Below are 23689 nucleotides of genomic sequence, written 5' to 3' on the forward strand. Positions count from 1 at the left end.
TTTTCTATATGCTCTTAACTATGAAATTGATCATTTTTTGTAATGTCCTGTAAAAAAAACTAAACACTTGTTCAGGCCTTTGCTCAGAACGAGAGCCATGTGAAATACTTTCATGAAGAAATGAAGTTGCTGGCTTTCGCCAAATGTTTGTTGAATGAGTGAACAAAATAACACATATTATCCACTCAGCAAATATTTATGACATACTTGCATGGCCCTGGACATTGTGCCAGACTGTGGAGACATAAAGATGACTAAGACAAAATTTATCCCCAACAAAATACTCACAGTTTATTCTGGAAGGAGGCGTGCAAACAAAACTCACAGTCTCTCACTGAGCAGAATGCTGAGGAAGCACAGAGAAAGGAGCTGATGACATTGCTTAGGGTCAGGAAGATCTTCATAGAACAAGTGGCCTACGAGCAGAGCAAAAATGCATTTCTTTCAGGACGCTGAACGACACTTACGTCTTCTGACTACATTTATTAGTAGAATTATTGTATAAGTAATAATGAGCTGAATAGCAAGGGGGGAAGGGCTGCAGAGGTTTTAGAAAGGGGTGAATGTCTCTTCTGTCATCTTGGATTTGACACCTGGTTTGTGGTTTAGCGAGTGGATGCGTATGGCACGCTCCATTTTAAACTCCCTGAGTACTTCTAGTGACTTCCTAGCTATCAGCAAGGTGTGTGCGCAGGTCTGAGTGAGAAGGGGATGAGCTAAAAAACATATAGTAATATGAAGTATGGGTGGAATGGAAAGACTGTGGAATTTGAAAGCAGAAGACAGGGCTTCCAGTCCCACCGTTGATGTGTTCTAGTGGTTTCTAGTGGTTTGACACTGATAAATAGTTCCGAGCTTCTGGGTCCTCATTCTAACGTACAGGCATAATAATATCACTGAATTCTCAGGGTCATGGTGATGATGAAATGACTTGCTGAAAGTTTTTCCATAAACTATGAAGCCGTAAAAATCCTGGTTGTCACTAATTTAATATCTTCAAATTTTGCTGCTAGGTTTTAACAATATTTACCTATACTTTTTACGGGTATCCTTTTCTTACACTGAATTGCTTTCTTTTTTGAATATATTAGAACCATACTCAGGGATAAATTACTGAGGTCATAATCTCTGTGCTCTATTTACAAGTTTAAACTGGAAAATTATGATATGTGTAGGCAAGAATTTATTCTCTGAAGCTGCCATATTATAAAACAAAGGATTTAGAAATGTATTAGTATTATAACATTTCAAATATTCAGGAATAACAATTATCCTAATGATCAGACACAAGAAAGATATCTGTTATGATTAAAACATTATAATTACAGAAGTGTGAAATGTATGTATAACATTGGCATATTTACTATAAAATGCAAATATTACAATTTTCCTATTATCTTCCCAAGAAACTCACAAAATTAAGCAAGATAGAAACCATTTATAAAAGTGGAGTGTTTTTCAAACATAGCATCTTGGATACTTGGAAATGGGTTACTCCGAATTAAACTTTATATATATTTTACCAATTTTACAGATTAAAAAGTATACATACACATACATATTAAACACAGGCAGTAGACTGAGGAAGTCATGCATGTTAATTAAGAATATAATATTTTAATATCAAATAACGCCTTTGTACATGTTACGATATTTATGAGAGGAGTAACGTGGGAGGAAGAGCATACAGACAGACTTTGAGAAGAAGGAAGGGTGAGTTTGTTAGTACTGGGAGAAGCAGTAAGCGCGGGGAAGTAGAATATTTAATATTTCCACAGACAACCGTACTCCTGAAAGTATCGCTAGATTCAAGAAAGCACAAGAATGCACTCCCTCTTCTCTGCTCTTAAGGCTGACCAACAGGAGCCGGTCTTTCTATCCCTAGAACGAGCTCTAGCCTCCATGATTTTTCTAGAAAGATGAGAATCCTGCAATAGTGTCAAGGACATTCTTCCACTTGCACCGATGGTAGAAGGAGTAGATGGGAGGACAAATACAATAACGACTAAGAAAACCTGCAAAAAACAAGTTTAAGATTGAAAGCAGCGGTTATTCCAGTTATGTCTCGCTGCGAAAGCAAATCCTATAGAAACGAAAAAGATTTCCATGATCTGTAATGACAAAATAATAGAATCAGTCATTCATAAAGAAAGCAGCACATACTGCACACGAGCGTGTCTTGCCATGAAGAGTACCCGGAGACCGGGGAGAGTTCGAGGGTCGTGGAGACACAAGGCCACCGCCCAGCTGCAGGCCCCACCTACCCAGTGGCGCCTAGTTCCGCAAGGGCAGGCGTGGGGCTACCTGACTGCCTGGTCAGGAGCGGTGCGAAGGCCTGGGGAGCCCTGGGCGCCGGCGTGGCTGCCGCGATGCGCCATGCGCCGTCCGCAGAGATGACTGCGCATGCGGGACCTGCTCCGCGCTCTGTAGCAAGCGGGAATCCCGCCCAGCCCAGTTCCTGCTCTGCGCCCGCACGGGATCCGGGGAGGCCCGGTCCCTAGCCTGGGCTCTTGCGGGAAGGCGGGCATCTGGCTACGTTCAGGCCTGTACCTACAGAAAGGACCCTGACTTCCAGAAGCCAGTTATGTCAGGAACTCTGAAGCCTTGCTTCGTGGCACCAGGATACCCTGGAATAAAAGACATTTGGGATCACCCGTTTTTGGAGAGGCCTCGGTCCGTAACAGGCAGCACATTCATATGGGGGACTGTCGCTTATTTGCAGCCACCGCCTCAGAGTGATTCACAGGGTTGGGGCACCCCTGCATCCGGGAGGATATGCGGGTGGTTGGCGCCAGACCCTAGCTCCGCAGGCCTGCGGAGCACTGGCTGTTGAAGACTTGCTGAAGGGGTATGTACTACGCTTGCCACGGGTATGGTTCCGGGAAATCAGGGGTCTGGAAGCCGTCCTGCGTCTGGAGAGGCCAGGTCACTGGAGTGGGCTCTCATAGGAAATAAGCACCTGCTTAATTCCAAGTCACAAACAACCTACTGATGACTGTTCCCGTTGAAGGCAGATCTGGGGGAATTTGACCGTCCTGCCATGGCCAGGTGGGGCAGGCTTGCCTGGGGATCCTCCAGCAAGAGACATCCGGGAGTCCTAGTACCTGGAGAGTCCTGGCTCCTGGAGTCTTGGTGCGGGAGAGCTAACAGGGCGTATTGGTCTCGCACAGCTCTCTGAAGCAAGCAGAAATCTGGTCCAGCTGCAGTCCCTAAACCAGGCCAGGACCGGTTCAGGAGACGCTGTGTGTCTGTGGTGTTCTGTGTGGGAAACGAGGTGTCTGCAAACGTCTAAGGTTGCCTTCACAAAGGGACCCTATCACTCCGAACCAGATATCTCCGGAATTCTGAAGCCTTGCTTGGGGGGACCAGGGTACCCTGGAATGAGAAACATCTGGGATTTCTGTTTCCTGGAGGGGCCTGGGTCCCCATCAGGCAGCACGTCCAAATGGGGAGTGACTATTGCCATCTTAGTATCAAATCGTATTGTGGGGGGAGGGGCCCCCTCCACCCATGAGGCTATCTAGAATGTGAGGCTGGGTGGTAGACCTCAGGCCTGAGGGGCTCCAGATGCCCTGGAGAGAAGACCGTACGGCACATGCTGTGCAGTGTAGTTCGAGGTAGCCAGAGATTGCAGTAGGACCCCAGTCGAGCGATGCCAGTGCCCTGGAGTGGGAATTTAGGAAACAAAGCATGGAATTTCATCCCTAACCTAGCTATGTAAGTTTGTTCCCCTGAGGGCAATCTAGTGGGAATCTGATTGCCTTACCTTGGCTAGGTGGGTAGGCTGGCCTGGGGATCATTCAATGAGAAGCCAGGGAGCCCTGGTCCCTCCGTAGAGGGAGGCCAGATCACTGGAGTTGACTCTTGTGGTAATAATAAAGTATTAATAATACTAATAAATAATACTAATAAGATAAATACAGTAAGTAAATGATAAAATAATGTAAAAATATAAACCAATTTTCATAGTTCATCAGAATTAATCACTGATAGTTACTTTGATTCCATATAAATCAAGAGAGAAAAAAATCTGCAACTGAAATATAATACAACACCAAGACACTCTTGATTATGAAGTGTATCATAATTCCTAGATTTAAATCTATGATGGAGAAAAGAGCAGTCTTCAAATTGATAAAATTCAGTCATCTTTCAGAGATGAATCCTAGGCTTATAAAGTCTACTTTAAGTGACTTTTTTAAAAGGTATTTGTAACTTTCTGGTGTCCTTAGAAAAGGTATATCTAAATGCACAAGCTAAATCTTATTGAGTAAAAACTCAAAGATGTTCCCACTGAAAATAAAAAATCTGCCTTTAATCTCTCGTAGCATCTTGCTAATCAGTATTATGCTTGTTTCACTATTAATCAGCACAGTCATCAGCCTCTTTGCTCTGAGGATGTTAAAAATATTATAACTATGATATAGAGGAGGAAAAGGTAGTATAAATCTATAGCTGTAATGGTAATTGGTGCTAGAGTACCTCTTTGCAGTGATACTTGGTTCAGACTTGCACTGATAATTGTTGTAATCGATACACCATGCATCATTCTTTAAAGAACCCAGGAATAGTGTATATAATTCTTATTCTAAAGGAAATATTATGCATAGAGGCCAGTTAGATATTAAACATACTAAGCGGATTCTGAAACTTAGGATGATAACCCAAGGCTAGAGTATAATTATTTCCAAGCATGGGCTCTGCAGATAATGAGAAAGGTGTTCAGAGTGGTCTGTCGTTGCCACACTGCATGCATTGTGCATCCTTTCCCCACTGTAATGAGTGATGAGCACAACACTGGTGACAAGACCTGCTCCAGGCTGATAACATAGGATGTGTGCTATCTCATGGCACAGAATGTTAACATTGATCTATAATTGCTGAAAGATGCATATTGAGTTGCAAAATCTCTCAACGCTGATCAGAAGTTTAAGGCACAATCATTCAGAAACAATGTTTAGTTTTAATCATTTGCCAAAGCCATGAATTTGCCTTTGTGGCTTTTGATTTAGAGTGGGCCCAGGCTCACAGAAGCATTGAGGACCTCCGTCCTGGCAGAGCAGATTGCCTTCTGGGACAGATGATGGATTAATCCATAGCTATGACTGGATCATTCATTCAAAATTCATTGCACATTTTCTCTTTTTGTGTGCATTTTCTATATTCAAGAACATGGGCTAAATGCTATAGATCTTAGTGTTAAAGGTAAAAAAAAATCACTTTGGTGGTTTTGTAGATAATATGAACAAATAAGCATTTGTCGTTAAATGTATTACATACTTTTATATTACAGGGGATTATAAGAGAACTGTGGAGTGGCACCTAAGGCCGATCTAAGTAGTTAAGTATAGTTTCCGGCATCATGTGATACTCAAACTCATTATTTCAGAACTAATTAGAATTAACTGGAAGGAAGTAGGAATGAGGAGCGGGACATCACAAGCAAGGGGAATACCTGTGTGCAGCCTAAAGACATGAGAGACCGTGGAGCTGCAGGAGCATCATTGTAGGCGGTACCAATAGAGTCCACATCTTTTCGAATCTTCTACCACATTTGAAGGCTTTATCCTGGAGACAAGAGGAACTATTTATAAATTTTGCACAGACAATGATATAATCAGATTTGTATTTTAAAATAATCATTCTCAAATGTAGACAATGACTTGAAAGAGAGATGTCTGTAGCAATAAGACAAGAAGAGGGATGGTGATGGGGTGCCTGAGTGGCTCAGTCATTAAGCATCTGCCTTCGGCTCAGGTCATGATCCCAGCATTCTGGGATCGAGCCCCACATCAGGCTCCCTGCTCAGCGGGAAGCCTGATTCTCCCTCTCCCACTCCCCCTGCTTGTGTTCCCTCTCTTGCTGCCTCTCTATCAAATACGTAAATAAAATTAAAAAAAAAAAGAGGGATGGTGAGCTGAGTAAGGTTGAGACAATGGGGATGGCCCTTTAGATCCATTTCCATGGGGGAAATGACAGGATTTGGTGACTAATTGGAATGTGGGAAATAAAAACAAGATGATGATAACTCTTAGAAATCTGGCTTGGGTGATTTAGAGATAATCCCATTCATTGAGAAGTTTGGCAGGGATAGGAGTATAGGGAGTCATTGAGGGTGGATTGAGGAGAGTTTATATTTGGAATTGTAGAATGGTGTCTGTTGGGAGAGTTGGAGAAGACATCCTAAGATGGTTGGAGTCAGAAGGGTAATGTGGCCTAGAGTTACAGACTGCTAACGTATAGCTTATGTAAAGATGTCACAGGAAAAACTTCCTGATACTCCTTAGAATGGTCACCTGCTTCTGGATCCATAGTCTTTTCTTAAACACAAGTTAAGTAAACACACTTTAATTTTTTCCAAAGTGCCTTTAACTCCTTCGCCTTTGCTGGAATTTGGCGTTTATCTGATTAAACCACTTTCTATGCAACCCTTATAAAGGTTTTTTTTTTTTTTCTCGATTTTCAAGGCCAGGAGGGAAGGTTGGCTTTCTCACTAACCCCCCTACGCCTGAAAGACCACTGGTTCATCTTTCACTTACCGCTCACACTACTCTTTTCTTTTCCTTACAAGCCATTATTTCCTAACCTCCAGGACACTCCCAGTATTCTCAATGACGTCTGCTCTTTCCCAGCCAACTTCTTTACCTTTGGTTCAATTCAGCAAAATGTGCTAAACACTTGTCATGGGGCAGGTGTCTGCTAGACACCGAGGATGTACATCCTTGAAGAACGTAAAGCCCTGGGCTGTGGTGTAGCCTTGTGGCTAATAGCACAGGCTCTAAATTCAGACGGCCTGTAATCTAATCCTGGCTCTACCACTTTTTAGCCTTTTGGTTTGTATGAGGTTTCTTAACTTCTCTGTGCTTCAGTCTCGTCATGAAGAAAATGAGCGTAATGATAGCACCTCATGAATAATTTTTCAAATATCAAACAAAATCAAATAATATACATAAAACGCTTAGCACGGTACCCTACGTGAAATAAGCTCTCAATGAATCTCAGCTCTTACTATTAATAATAAGAAAGGATCCTTGTCCTTAAAGCAGTTGTTGGAGATTAGCAAGCAACAAATAATAAAATATAATGCTGTAAATGCTAAAAAAATGCAGGAGGGTAGAACCAGTAAGGAAATCAGGGAAGACTTCACTGAGGATGGGGCATTTAACATAAATCTTAAAGGATGATTTCATCAGATGGACAAGTAAGAAAGAACCTTCAAGAGAGAGGGAGAAGTAGTGTGTCCAAACTCTTGGAGGTAGGGGTATATGGTGGGTTTGAGAAAAAGAAATTGATCTGATACGACACGTATACTGGCATAGAGAGTGATGATAGAATTGTGTTGGGAAATGAAACCAGAAGTATTACCAAGGTTTTTAGATCTCAAAATGAGATGTTTTCACTTTATCCAAGTCCAGTTAGGAGTTTTGCAGAACTTTATGAACTATGCTTTCTGCATTTCTGGAGCTTCCTATTTTCAGTGACTACAGCCAGACACTGATGCAGCGTCAGGTTGGACCCTCTCATCATTCCAAACTGCTTTCCCGCCGAAGTTCTCACCACAACCTGAGCTTCCGGTGTCCTTGCTTCTGTTAAATTCTTACCTCATCTTTAGCAGAATACCAACCACCTGGCTTCTCCATACTCATACCATCCAAAACTCCTTCTGTCTCTTGTTATCTCCTTACGAGCCTGGACTTTGTGGAAAGCTATTCTACTGATGTGCCTGTATTATCTCTGAACCTTCTTGTTCTTGACCTGCAATTATTTCCTTGCAGCTTTCCAGTTCTGGAAAGCCCCTCATTGTCTACTCTTTTCTCCTAATTTAAAGTTGATTGCTCTACCTCAGATAATTACTGCCTAATTTGGGCTATATATTTGCCATTGCTCACTAGCTACTTATATGTCCATTGTAGGCCTTTTTAAAAAAGGTCATATTAGTATAGTGGCTGCTCCAAATTTGTCCAGTCTCTAGCTCCTGTACTCTTGGTATGCCATCTGTATTTGTTTTAATGGAATTTGAAGCTATTCCAAATTTCCTTCCAGGAATATGTTTGCTTCCAAACACTTTTCAAAAAAATTTTTTATTTTGTCTACCCTGAGGAATTGAAGAAGGAATAGGAAAAAAACAAATATAGGTAACACCTACCATTCATTGAGCGTTTACTATAATTCAAGCTTGGTATTAGCATATGGCAGAGCAGAGCTTAGTCCAGAGTGGTCTGTCTACAAAATCCATCTTCTTTCTACTCTTCCATGATAAATGGCAAAGGAAAAGGGGAAGAAGGAAAGTAATAATAGTAGGTACAGTTTTTATAATTTCCTAACTCAGCATGCTACAAAAAGTATTTGTTGCACTAATTGGAGAAAGCATTTGCCTGCCTTTCATGCTTCAATAAGCATTCTCTATAAAACTGTAATTTCCATCTACCCAGGTCCTACATAGTTTTCTCTGTTCTGCCATTCTGTACTATGGTGGCTTGGGAATTATGTGTGTCCTGATGTCTTTCCAAAGTTCTGTAAGAGAAGTGAAGACAACTTCTCTCCTTGGATCTCAGCACTTATCTGGGGTGGTATCAAGTTCCCAACTCACCCAGGGTGAGGCTGAAGAGTCTGGGACTTTTGCTCCGCCTTCATTTTTGCTACATCTTTAACTCTCTGCTTATCTCTCACCTGAGGTGGGCCAAAAACTGAACAGTTCTGCTCGTTTAAATATTCTATTCAAATCTTTCCTGTCTCGGGTCTGTGTATCAGTCAGGTTTTGGTCAGGAAAAAAAAGAACTCGTTCTATGTATATCAGTTATAAAAAGTTTAAATGGGAATTAAGGGCTTATCCACAGAAAGGCTCCATAATTTGTGGGTCCTGCGGCAAAATAAAAAATGTGGGGCCCCTTGTTAAAAATTTTTAAGAATTTCAAGATGGTGACAGGAAAACAAACCAAGCAGGAGTCGGTTAGAATTGAACTATGACCTCTCCCAACACACAAATTCCTCTGTTGAAGTTCTAAACTCTATGTCGAAGTACCTCAGACTGTGACAAATATTAGTTAAATATTTGGCTGTGAGAAAATTTCTGAACTTCTTTTGACAGTTAATGCAAATTGAGTAATTCAGAGTGAAACTACCCCTGTCAGGAATTAATGATCTGACAGCTTAGGTCACCTGTATTTATGTAGGGATTGCCTTTGTGGATATTAGCACAGTATCCGTTATAGTAAGTTACCAAAGCTAATGACGTCAGGGGATTTTTTTTTTTTCCTGTCCTATACTTATTTCGGTGCAGAGTTCTCCTTGTCCTGCTTTTTTTTTCATACCCTTTCTATTTTCTTATGTTTCATACTATTAACTGTTAATGAATTCCAACAGACTGGTTTGGTTCCTGGGTGGATTTTTATGAAGGAATTTTCTAATTTGAGTTTTCTATTTGTTAGACAATCAACCACAGAAATGCTACTCACTGTGACTCTATTCAATTTCTATTACTGCATATAGTTATAATAACATGGTGCTGTACTTACTAACACTAGCCATAAAATGAATGTTTCCAGATAGAATGGACCACACAGTTCAGGTATGTTTTTGAAGGCTGATTAATTGTATATTTAATGGATGTAAGCATGTGATTGACAGTAAGCATCCAAATGAAAAATGAAAATCATAGTTATCCAGATGTTTTATCTATGAAGCCAGCATCTGGAAATACAGAGACATCTGGATGACTGACTGTACTTAAACCACATTCATCTGACTACTTTGGCATCGTGCAGGCATTGACCTAATCATTTTTGACTATATCAGCAGTGGTGATAAGCTGCAATAAAATCATATTACTAAGTAATATCAAGGTAATATAAATAAATCACCCCAAAGTAACTAGCTGAATTGAAATTGTATCTAAACTATTGAAAGACATTCTTATATGTACATCAAGATCACTTTTAAAGCTAAAGTAGTTGAGCTACAACATGTAAGTGGAGTTTCAGAATTTAAAATATGGTTTATAATGTATTTCTTAAGCACTAGGAAGTAATCTGGGTGCATATCAGATGAATATATGAATTTTATTTGTGTTATAAAAAAATAAGATTTAGAAAAGCTTTAACAAGTTCTAAACCACTGATTTGGTTTGCTATGTTAATACTTTCCAGCAAATATAGATGACTAAAATACCAAAGGATATAGTCTAATATCACATAGGGAAAGGCACTATGGACAACTGAAGTGATAAAAGAATGGGAATTTGTAGTGATAGGAATTGCACAAAGACAGTCATTGATGAGAATGCGACACAGGCAAGAATGCCTGTGAAATCACCAAGCCTTGACCCTGCATATGGTGGTGTTGAGTAAGTGCCAGTTGCCCTCTGCTCAGAGAGCACTACAGGAACCCACAAAGACCAAACGTTCCTGGGTGGGCATCATTCACTCTGCTTAAAGTTGTGATCGATCATTGTCATTTCAGGGGAGGTAATTTTGTGCCTTATAATTACTGAAGACTAGCCCATATGTTAAAAAATAATTATAAGAAAAATATTTTAAAGAACTTATAATTTTTGTCTTATACACATTCTTGGAAAATAGAGATACCTATGATCATATTATTTTGTGTGGCAGAAATAGAGATACTAAAATATTGCTGAAAAGCCATTTCAGGGAGAGAATGAGAATGAGAACGCAGGTCTTCTACTGGCCAGTTCAGTGTTCTTTCCCTTGACCTTACAAATGCCAAGTAAAACAGATACGATTGATCTCATTCCCAGACTGGGTAAGAAACAGCCAGACCTCAAATGGCAAGCCATTTACCTTGCAACAAATACAGTTCCACAGCTTTCTATTTTTATCAACATCAAATTTGATTTTTAAGTATTTTTCTTCTCAGAAAACAATCAAATTTAATATGCTGGCATCCCTTTCAACTTAGGTATTTATAGGATCTTGGCACAGTTGTAAATGGTCAGCAATGTTAGAATATTCTACTGCTTTTTCTGTCAAGAAAGGCGGCACGTAATCAAACGGCTAACAACTTCTGAGTCACTTGAAAATCCTTCAATGTCATTTTAATACATCATTTATTATCCTGGGTTATAGGCCTAGAAATAAAGATATGCAAATACAGATATTGCCCCTTTTGTATCTTTTAAAACATATGCAAATTTGATTATTGTATATCAAATATTATTTTGGTAGATTTGGTAGGGTAGTTTGTCTCCATGTGACTACTTTTGTAAATCTTAAACTTCTTTTGCTTACTAAATAATCTTCCCTCACTATTTGGATGGGAATAAATACAGATTTTTTTTATGTAACATTACCTTACAATGAAGTAGCTCCTAATAATGCTACTAATTAAGTTTAAATCACAAACTGATTTCCTAATTAAAAGTAGTACTTTACAACACTATAGAAAATTTAAATTTTTAAAAAAGTCTACGCGGAAGTAGCACTTGAGGAAATAATTGCACATTGTATTTGTCCAATACATGTAGAAGGAACAAGTATTTTTTTTTCTCATTTAGTATGTTCCACCTACTGTTACCATCATAAGCACATTGTAATTTTAATAATAATCCTGGGAGGTAATTACAAATATTGGTCCCATTTTTCAGGTGTAGAAACTGAGATATGGAAAGGTTAAGGAATTGCCCAAGGTCACACGGCTAATAAGTGGCTGTGCCAAGATCCCAACCCAGCTCATTTGGCTTTGGAGTCTGGGCTCCTACCCACTTCTCTATATGATGCCAAACTAAGTGTTTAAAAATAATTTAAAAACATTGACCAGTCCCTTTTAAGCTTCCAACAAAAGTACAGTTAACAATAACTTTGTTCTAAAAATGACTCGTTTCAACAGACGAAAAAGCCACAAGCTGTTGTATGCAACAGTTCTTTGTAAGTAACAGCTGCTCTGCATTGTGCAACTTCCCACAAGCATGCCAGGACGTTAATATCAATTACAATTAAGGAGGAAAATTATTTTGGGTAACATAACATTTGACAAGAGCTTTGGTAAATAAAGCGCTGGCAAAGAGCTGAAATATGAATTCTGTACTCAAACTTTTCCTTTTTTCTGTGCTGACTCTCTTGAAAGGTGTGAACTGTGAAATGGAAGTTGATGAATGTTGGTCCCAGCCCTGCCGAAACGGTGCAACTTGTCGGGATGCTCTGGGGGCTTATTTCTGTGACTGTCCCCTTGGATTCGTAGGTGAACACTGCGAACTCAACAGTGATGAATGTGCCAGTCAGCCGTGCCTCCATGGAGGACTGTGCGTAGATGGGCAGAGGAGGTATGTTTTCTCCTATGTTTGGGTGATTGGCTTAGAGAGAACTCACGGACCAACAGCTATTGTACCACTCTGGGGAATTTGGAGAGCTTATGTCCTTAGCTTAAAATGTTCATAGTGCTTTGCACTTTAAGTGACAACAAGTAGTAACATTCAGATTTTACTTAAAAATGCATCCTTCGAAGGTCATTTGTCCCAAGAGTGAGGATTTTCCAAGTCCCTCCTGTAATCGTTTAAGCTTTTATGTTACAGAAAAGTGCCAGCTTTTCAATTCCATGAAATAAACCTGTTGTAGATAGGGAAGGTACAAAAACAAAGCTAGAGATCATTCTATATGTAAATATTAGGTGGTATTTACATAATAACAAGCATATAAATCAAGTGGTGAAAAATAAATCCTTTAGGAATTTTATATAAACAGTGTTGGAAAAGGCAGTGATATTAAATTGATTATATCTTGAATTTTCAGGTGTTCAGGTAATTGGGTGAATCCTTTTGAGAGGGTAGAATGGTGAGAAGTAGCCATGCGATTCTGTTCCAAAGTAGATTCTATCATTGGATTTTCAGTAAAGTAATAAACAATAAACAAACAAATAAGTAAACAACTCCTTAATACGATACATATAATAAATTTAGGTAACGGTAGTTGAATTCATATAAAACATTTTAGAGAACTTTCTGATACCTATTTTTTTTAAATAGGCTCCACACTTAGCGTGGAGCCCAACATGGTGCTTGAACTCATGACCCTGAGATCGTGACCTGAGCTGAGATCTAGGAGTCGCAGGCTTAACCGACTGAGCCACCCAGGTGCCCCTGATACCTATTTTAACCACAAATATTGAGTTATCAAATGCATAACAATTTGAACAGCATTAGTACTTAATGTCTTATTGGGTCCTTCAACAGTTCAGTGGAAGGCAAGATAAGCATTAACATTCTGCCATTACATTAAGGTGTCTAAAGTTCAGGGAAGTTAGGTGACTCCCACAGTTCACACAGTTAATTCTTTGCAAAGGAAGGACTAGAATCCAATTCTCTTTTATTTAGTAAGTAAGATAGAATTTATCACAAATCTGAGTTTCAAAGAGAATCAGATTCAAAAGGGGAACAGTAAAAGGCATGTGTACTTCAACTATATCCAGCAAAATGATATGATTTTAAATAGAACAATATGGGGTGCCTGGGTGGTGTAGTTGGTTAAGAGACCAACTCTTGGTTTTGGCTCAGGTCATGATCTCAGAGTCATGGGATTGAGCCCCGAGTTGGCTCTGCACTCAGTGTGGGGTCTGCTTAAGATTCTCTCTCTCCTTCTTCCCCACCCCTTCCCCTCTCTCAAATTAATAAATAAATATTTTAAATAAACACATAAATAGAACAATATAATTGTATATTTCTTTTGTAAACTATGAAGCCTAACTTCTAATCGTGTTCCACATCTTGCCTCTGACTTTCAGGTTAACCCAAATCATTCACCAGGGGCAATAATCTACATTCTTGAAGGCAGGTTACTGACAAACATGCAGACACACCAGAATGCAAGTTTCCATACATGCACTCCAGAGGAAGAGCAGGAGGTCCTCCCATCCATGCTTTGCTATCTCCACAAAGCATCAGACAGAAAATACACAAAGCTTTTGCTTCCTATGGAAATGCAAGCAGAACAAGGCAAACTCTGCCATCTTTCATTTCTTTAACTCGTATGCCATGAATAATTTTTCTGTTTTACCCTTATCTCTCTTGCTACCTAAATTTTGAGAAGTTAATCACAAGGCCAACAAATACAACTTGATTTTAATTGCCCACAACAAAAAATTAACACATTTGCTATGAGGTTAATGGGAAAGTCAGAAACTACACACACACACACACACACACACACTAGGTTCAGACCAAAGGAATATGCAAATAGAGTCTCTAATTCTGGGAACTGAGATCCACTAGCCAGCCTCGAGTAGATAGCTCTTGTCTCTAATGTCTTACATATAGTAGATTTTTAGTAAATATTTTTAATTAGTAAGAGGATTTCTCACTAGCAATACAAATAAAAATTATAGTAACCTATTACATTTGCTAATATTTCAGGTTCCTTAATGAAATTTTAATATCTGTTTGGTGGGAAATATACACACAAGCCATTGAGAAGACGACTCCAAGTCTTTATAAATTCATAGGTGTTCTTTCCGCCAGAACTTCATTTTATCTAAGTTGAGTGTGGAAGCCCATCTTTTTACAATATTAAATCCCTGAGGCGATCCCATCTAAATTAAAAGACTCCTCTTGATAAGGTCAACAAGTTTCTCTATCAGATTTGTGTTTTGAATCTGTCAGATAATCTCACTCAACCAATGAATGGTTAAAAATAGCAAGACTCAAATATTTCTGTAATCTAAAAATAAGAGAACATAAGTCACAATTCATGTAATGAGGGCTTTTCCTGTTTTTTAAATAATTTATTGTTTCATTTTTCATAAGGGACCTTATTAATGGGCTGTATATATAAAAGAGTGACACAGTGTTATAAATCATTCTCTACTGCCTTCACAATATTAACAACTTTATTTAGTACTACTTAGTAGTAATTCATTATTTTCTGATGCTTCAGATACTGTGTCTATTCTTTATATGCACATTTAATTATCATAATAACCCTTGACATAGGTATTATTATCTTCAATTTATGGATGAGAAAACTGAAGTAAATAATCATGGTTTCCCAATAATTTTGCATGAAGCCATACAATAAATTTAAAAAGATAATAAGATATTAGTATGGAAATACATAATGTTTTCAGGTTTATAGAGACAATTCCCCAGAGTTTTTGAGATAAGTATTAAAACCATGCCCTGGGTCTCAGATTAATGGACATGGGAAGAGACAGACTAAGGATATTTGATCTCAATACAACCAAGAGTTGATGTGAAAATTTCATTTTACTCTCCAGCTATAGCTGTAACTGCACGGGTAGTGGATTCACAGGGACACATTGTGAGACCTTGATGCCTCTATGTTGGTCAAAACCCTGTCATAATAACGCTACATGTGAGGACAGTGCTGACAATTACACTTGTCACTGCTGGCCTGGTAAGTGACAAAGATCTTCCACCATTTTTTTTTTTTTTTGCTTAGAATAGAAACAAATCACTTATAGCAAACATAAACTAAAAATTCATATTGTTAAAAGTTTAAAAGTTTAAAAACAACTCTTTCTTGTACTTATCATTGTTTAATTTAATTGTATTCTTCATTGCTTACACATACCTACTGCTACACTATGCATTGTCTAAAGTAGGTTACTAAGCTGCCCAATCATCAGAACTTTCTAAAAGAAACAGGGAGGAGAAAATGAATAGAAGAATCAATTTCAGCATGGTCTTCATGGAGAAAAATTCACTTGAAGATGTTTCCTTTTCTTCCAAGATGTTTTCTGTAATACCTAGAATATATTGAAACTCATGAAACAATATTAAAATCCTAGGAGATTGTATTATAATTCATGGAGTCAGTCAACATAATTACGATGGTCCCCATAGAGGATATAGAACGATAACCCAGAAATGGGTGTATTCTCCTAGGCACTTATAATATGAATGAGATTACAAGTTTAACATACATAAACCATAACTAAAAATTACACATAAAGTGTAATTAGATTGGAGTGTAGAGGTGATACCAGAATCAGTGGAAAACATTATATAACATTTAAGTCAACAAGTCGTCTGTAAATATTGGTGTTAATTTTGGCAAAAAATATGCTCGACATATTTTTAACCTAATTCTCACTAGGATTTCATTGATAGAAATAAAAGAACATCTTCTCTTCTTTCTTGATCCACTGGTAAAAAATAATAAACCTATGATTATTTAAAATCTAGTTGTTATAAGCTTACTGATCATCTAGCCCTTTGTCCCTCTCATTTTACTGTCTAAAAAAAAAAAAAATAGTCCTGTGGTGGGCAAGGAAACATGGAGACTGCGGTCAATCCAATTGTTGGTAGCTTCCCATCGAAAGGCATCCCATTGTTTGGTTACATAACACCCCCTGCTTTGGTTACATATATTTTGTAGGTAAAAAGCAAATGTGAAAGGGTGAAAGGAATCTCTGAATTCTATGGCTCAGAAATCTTTGTAAGTCATGTGTCTACCCACTTCCAGATAATGAATAGGGCATGTTTGTTATCCCTTGGTCATTGGCTTGACTTAAATACTGAAATTATTCCAAAATGTGTTTTTTCACATTCTTGTCATCAATCAGCACTCAACATTCAATCAGTACTCTGTACAGAATCTCTATCTGGAAACAGGGGTGAAGTGGACAGTTTGGGAGTAGAACAAATCCATCACTTATTAACTGAGTGAAGCAGGGTGGTTACCTCTTACTTCTTAAGTTCCTTGTCTGCAAATGAGGGATGAAAAAAATGTCTTGTATTATTATGAAGAGTAAGATTATAGAAATAGGGCCTGGAATATATTAGGTACTCAAAAAAAGCAACCGTTATTACATACCACGTTCTGCAACAGGAGGTAAGAATTACATATGAGAATGGTTTCTGTTCTCTAGAGGATTTGTAATAAAGTCAGGCAGTTAAGAAGACCTACCTAAAAAAAAGACAAATCAATATGTATTCCATTCATTCATGGATTCAATCATGTAACCCACATGGATTTCAGTGCCAGTTATATATATCAGGGGTCTGGGAATCAAAAAGACATGGTCCCTTCTTCTAAGGAATTTAAATTCTAGTAGAGGGACAGTGTGGAAAACACATGCATAGTATAATTTTTAGTACAGTAAAAAGCTAAAATAGATTCTATAATAGGGAGTAAGGTGAGAAGAAGTACAGAGATGGCCTGATCCAGTAAGCACCATTTTAGAAAATTTGAAAGATCACTAAGCATATCCCAGAAATGTACTCACTAGCTGTGTGACTTTGGGCAAGTGGCTTTACTGCTATGAGCCTCAGTTGCCTTATCTATAAAGCAAAGATGATAATAATATCCACCTCATAGAATTGCTTTAGAAAGAGATCCAGTAATATATATAAAGTTCCTAGGTCCGGCTAGACCTTACCATAGTAAGCACTCAATAAATGTTAGCTAGGTACCAAAATTAGGAGACTGACCATTCTAGACCCTTATAGCTAACACATAGCAGCTCATAATTTATTTAAGAAGAGAGGAAGGAAAAGGAGGACAGAAGGAAAAAAGGGCTGTAGGCACACATGGAAAAGAGTATATCCAGTTGTAGAACTTTGAGTGATTGTTCCAAAATGCTGGAATACATAGGGCTGGTGGCAGAGAGTTGAGGTTGGAGAACAAGACAAGACTTAAGCCAGATCATAGTGCTGTTTGCCTGCCCTGAACACTATGGGGCAGGGAGGTAGCATAATCTGACCTCTTGATTTATGTAGAACTCTCTGGCCCTTTAGTGGAAGATTATTGAAAGAAATAAAAGGTAGAGAATCTAGTAAACAAAAAAAAAAAGTTCTGCAACAGTTTAAACAAGAGATAAAGCTATTTACCAGAACTATGACTACAGTGTTTAGGGTGGGGATGAGGGACCAGACAGCCTAAATGAGACTCATTTAGGAGGCAGATATGATGTGATAATTAAGAAAGGGGCACAGACTAAGAACAGTTCTACTTGAGTTTCTTGGGTTATGAGATCGATGGTGATTTTGCCTAGATAGGCAAGTTTTGGAATGTCTTTGTATCCTATTCTTACTGTTATATACAAAGAGAAGATTTAATGTTACAAACTACCCTGTATCTAAGAAAAAGAGACCATTCCTTTGGATTACAAGACCACCATGACTGAAGGTGGTGGCAAGAATCCACCGCTATAATTGCCTGGGGTCCTCATTTCAAAAGTAATTAATTACAAGAAGTGTCAGTCATCTTAAATGCTTATCTAAAAGTTTCTTGTTACCCAGGTAAGATTGGATTTGTTTAAAAAAAGAAAAACGTAAGAACCCTGGGGACTTAATTCAATATCATATTGTTTCTTTATGCAAAGTTTTATAAAAAAACTTGTTAAAACTATTGAGCATAGCCTTGACTGAAGGAGTCTATTTATATGCATGGTTAAAGGAAGCAGCAAACAAAATTCCCACAGAACCCTAGTGGTGGGGACAGGACTGGGAAGACCATAAATCAGAACCTTCCTAATGTTCACTATAGGAATAGGATAATGCATGAGTCGGAAAGCAAAAAAGGATTTATGAAGGTTTTAAATTACTTCCTTACCTGGCCTGTGTATGAGTCTTGACTCTTAAACTGAGAAGAAAATTGAAAATAGTTGGAGCTTTCTTCAATAAGTTCAGTGTAACACAATGAATACCGCTTTATAAAAACTTGTGAAAAAGTAGATATTTGGGTTTAAGAGACCTAGGATTCTTGCGGCAGGGAGAGAGGGGTCACCACAAAGGATTGTGGGATTTGATCTGACATGGGCTTTTAGTTTCCTTTTTCATATGTAAGTTTCTTCAGATAGTTGAGAAAGACCTCAAGTGTCATATGTGACAAATGTTTTATACTGTTGGGCAACAGAATTTACGTTGTGGTTATGACTTGACATGTGACCCCATTCAGGTTTTTATTTAAATTACAAAATGAGTAATTGTATCATGTTCTCATTATTTGCTCATTAATAGTCAATTCTCCAATTTACTTGCTAAACTGGAATTGTAATCTAAATTGTTGATTATTACTCTTTGAATCTCATTCAGTCATTGATTGAAAGTCTGCTATTTATGCATTGCTTGGTATTGGAGTGATGAATAAAACAGTCCCTGCTTTTGTGGAGCTTATGGTCTATTGAGGGAAGCAACTATACATAAAAATAATAACAAAAATAATAAAAAATTATTTTAAGAGTGATGAAAGAAAGAACTGGGTGATATGAGAGAGAACAAAGGGATCTTTATTTGGATCTGTTCATGAGAAAAAGCCATTCTAAGATAGTCATACAAGCTTAAGTCTCAAAACTAAGACTTGGCCAAGCACAGTCTTGGAGGAGCACATTCTAGGAGAGGGACCTGTGTCATAAAGGCCCCGGGGGAGAAAACATTCTAGGGAAGAAATGTAGAGATGGGAATGGGGCCAGATAATAAAGGGCAATTTAGGTTAAGGATATTGAATTTTATTTTGTATGAAAGCAGAAGCAATTGAATGATTTTAAAGTAAAGAAATACCATGATCAGATTTATAAGTTTTATAATTTGGGATTGTAAATTTCATTTTAAAAACCTATTTCTGAGCAGAGTTAAGTGACATTGCCAAGATCTTTAGTTGACTGTGAAGTCACTTGTATTATAAGCCCAATTATGTTCTTTAATAACTTCATATTTCAACTTATGTGTATATCATGCTATATAAATCATCTTATAAATCAATCAGAAAGATAGTCTAATGGGAAAAACAGGAAAAGGATATGAAATAATTTTTAAAAATCCAAAAACATGTTAAATTCAATAATAATGGGGGAAAATATAAACCCAAACAACAATGAAGTACTATTTTTTTTTAACCTAACCAACTGGTAAAACATTTTATTTGGTGATAGCAATTGTTGGCCAGGGTTCGGAGCTATATGCACATTCATCCAGAGCGAGTAAGTATATAGATGGTACAACCACTCCAGAGGTGTTTATCAGTATCTACTAAAATAAAAAATGTACATAATCTATAACCCAGAAATTCCACTCTAGGCATAGACCCCAGTGGTGTACCCAGACATTTATATAAGCATGCATATATAATGCTATTCACTGCAACATTGTTTGTAATAGTAAAATGTATGTCAGTGCATTAAGAGAAAGGTTAAACTATGGTACTTCCATGTTACAGAATACTTGGCAATAGTTAAAAATTATGAGTTAGATCTATATTACTAACATGGATAGATTGTGCGAGGGAGTGAAAAAAGCAAGTTATAGAAAGATTCATATAGTGTGGCAATTCCAGTTATGTTAATATACATACGACAAGACTGTATATATGTGAATATATATATGAATATATATGTGAATATATATATATATGACTATACATAGTTTTTTTAAAAAAAACAGGTGCACATGTATGTAAAGCCAAAGAAATAGTTCTGGCATAGACTGTCTTTTATATTTAATATTCAAATTTTTTAATAAAGTACTAAATCATTCATGTTTTATTGTTTTTATTCTTGTCCTTAATAAAATGACCCAGCTAAATCCATTCAAACACAAAATAATTTTTTATTCTGTCTTATTCAGTGTGAAGAAGTAATCATTTACCTTTGCTTTGAGTTCTAAGAAAATAATTTAGGGCTGGCTATGTAGTTTCTGCTGACTTTTTGGCTATTTTCTCTTTTTTTTTCCTTTTGGTTATTTTCTTTAAAAATATTTTTTTCTCACTAAAAATTCAATTGGAGTATCTGAGGAAATGGAGTCTTTAAAATAATCAGGAAATCAAAGTTATCCTGAAGTCCCATTTTATTTCAAGCCTTATTAATCAAATATTTTAAAAAATGTTGGTCAGTATTATACAAGGGATTCCTTTGCTACTGCTGTTTTCAAGAAAACCTTCTCTTACCAGATTCTCCTTGCTAGCTCCTTGAGGGCAGCACATCGTCTTGTTAGTTGGTGCCAGCACAGTGGTCAGCCTCCTTTCAGGCATAAACTCTGGTTGAGGAGTTTTGACCCAGCTGCTTCTCTGAACTTTCATCCTGCAGGATACACGGGTGCCCAATGTGAGACCCACATCAACATATGCAGCAGGAACTCCTGCAAGTCTGGTGGGACATGTGTAGAGCTGTCCCCAGAGAAACAATATGGACGCCTTGCTCAGCTGCCTTCTTCATTCAGCCACCCTGAAGCCTCAGGTTATGTTTGTATCTGTCTGCCTGGACTCACAGGTGAGGGCAAAGAGGAGAGGGGACTTGACTTTCTAGCACTTTATGGCAGATCATACATTCAATCAAATGGTGTTTTAGCAGTAAGATCGGTGCAGTATAAACTCTGTTGCAATGGTGCAAAGGGTCCCCCTTGTGGGCATGAAAAATACCGTGTTTCATATACCGTAATTCTTCCAATCATGAAGAAAATGTTAAAAATAAGGATGAAAGAGGTGTTTGAAGGGGAAATATTTTTATACGTCATGCTAGGAATTGGAACCCAACTCCAATTATTTACTTTATAAACAGAAAATGTTGAAGTTTTTATTTTATAGTGATATTAAACGTGTGTTATTCAAATTTGCTCTGAAAAAGTTAATGCCTATAAATATATTTACACTGAGAACAAGTATCTAGTCTCAAGTAATTATCCTCAACTGCTTTATAGCTAAAGTTGTTCTGTATGTCAAATTTAAGGGACTCTTTTTCTACAGCATTCTTACTCTGAAACCTAGAGGAAATTTGCATGTATATTTTCCAATGAGCAGTTGTGTTTGTGTCTGCTTCCATGTTCTGAAAATTTTCAGAAGTTTGGAGATAAAAAGAAAAGAAGTTTGGAGACAGTCCCCATATTTGGTAATGAGTAGCAACTGGCCTACAACTGCACAGATACCACTGAGAAAACTAATTACAGTCTAACTTTCTATCTGAGTTCTTACTCAATAGATTGATTGATACCTGAGGAAAATATTTCGGTTGTTATTGAAGATTTCTGAGAAAAGTAAATGAGGAATAAGAAAAAAAGGGAGAGTGGGTATCTCCATTTATTATTCCTTTTCTTTCGGTGTTTCGGTTGTGAAATTTAATTGTCTTTGATTCATGGCAGTGTTTGCTATAGAAGATATTTTCCTATTCACTCTCCCCTCTATCAGAACACATAGGAGAAAAATCTCCCCAGTGTCGGCATCAGAATAAGTATTTTTCCTGAACAACTTCTAGCTTGCATGCGTTTTCTCTTAATAAAAGGCATGCAAATAAATCTCGATAAATGTTAAAAAGCATGAAATAAATTCATGGAATATATCATATTTCCCAATTATGTAGGTGGCTAGAAATGTTATTGGTCAATGTGGGTTCTACAAACATTAGCTTTTTTCTGGAACGTATTTATGTATTTACCTTATCTGGGATTATTTAAATTTCCTGTTTCTGTTTCTTATGGTTGCCCTTTTTTTCCTTATTTTTTTCTGAATTATTTAATCTTGGTATAGTGTATGTATTTTTGTCATCTACTCTAAATTCTTCTTGAAACAAAATAGGGGAGTTATAAATGTTTTTAAATGTTAGATTTAGCGTTATAAAGAGGAAATGATATCAAACCGAGAAGCCATTGCAAATATTGCCTCATTGGACAAAAGGACATGGTTGACCAATGAATCTGCAGGTTCAAACTGGAGAGGCAGTCGAATGTTCAGGAAGAGTGTGTTGGCCTCAATATCTGAGGAGCTGCCAAGAATGACTATATGAGTTAAGAAGTCCTGGCTGCCCCACATCTCTATGGCTTAATGAAATCACTTATTTTTCAATGATGTAAATTCCAAAAATGGGTTCTCATGATCAGTGACTCAGGGTCACAAGTTCTTCTCTCTCTTTCTTTTTCCATCTTCAAAAGTGGTTTCCAAGTTTGTCATGCTCTTCTCCAGCAAGCCACTGGAGGAGGAAAGAAAATGGAGCATCTAGGAGGTTTTTATGGGCCAATACCAAAAGTAGTGGCTATCTCTTCTATTCACATTCCATTGGTCAAATTTAGTTATATGACCACATTTAACTGCAGCAAAGACTGAGAAATCTAGTTTTGTTGTGTACCTAAAATATAGAGAAAAGAGTTTTTATGAACAATTATCCCCTTTGTCTTCTCATTCTCTTGACATTGTCTTTCATAAAGCAAAAGTTTCAAATTTCAATGAGATTCAGTTTGTCAATATTTCTTTCATGGATCATGACTTTGGTATTGTATCTAAAATGTAATCAACTTACCCGAGGTTATCTAGGTTTGCTCCCATGTTAGCTTCTAGACAAAGTTTTGCATTTTACAGTGAGGTCTCCAGTCCATTTTGAGTTAATTTTCATGAAGGATGTAAGGTTTGTATGAAGATTCACTTTTCTGCATGTAGATATCCAGTTGTTCCACTGCCATATATTGGGAAGACTGTCTTTTGTTCCACCATGTACTGAAAAGACTATTGCTTTGCTCCTTTGTCCATGATCAGTTGATTTTATTTACATACGTCTGTTTCCAGGCCATCTATTCTGTTCTAATTATATATTTGTGTATGTTTTGCCAATACCACTCATGATTACTGTCTGAAGTCTTAAGCTGGGTTGTGTCAGTTCTCCAACTTTGTTCTCTTTTGGTATCATGTTGCTATTCTGGGTCCTTTCTTTGCCTGTCCATATAAACTTTAGAATCAGTTTGTTGATATCTATGAAATTATTTTCTGTGATGTTGGTTGGGATTACATCGAATCTATAGATCAAA

General features: G+C 37.5%; 1 protein-coding gene across 1 annotated transcript in view; it reads left to right on the top strand.

Annotated features, from left to right (window-relative positions):
• The window catches only part of CRB1 (crumbs cell polarity complex component 1), a 177142-nt gene that overhangs the window by 45949 nt on the left and 107504 nt on the right, over positions 1 to 23689 (top strand). The window contains exons 3-5 of the mRNA XM_008685170.1: positions 12082 to 12277; positions 15220 to 15359; positions 20989 to 21171. Coding sequence (XP_008683392.1) covers positions 12082 to 12277; positions 15220 to 15359; positions 20989 to 21171 — 519 coding nt within the window. The remainder of the gene's footprint in view (positions 1 to 12081; positions 12278 to 15219; positions 15360 to 20988; positions 21172 to 23689) is intronic.

Source organism: Ursus maritimus, unplaced genomic scaffold (genome assembly GCF_017311325.1).
Source record: "Ursus maritimus isolate PB19 unplaced genomic scaffold, ASM1731132v1 scaffold_2, whole genome shotgun sequence".
Lineage (NCBI taxonomy): Eukaryota > Metazoa > Chordata > Mammalia > Carnivora > Ursidae > Ursus > Ursus maritimus.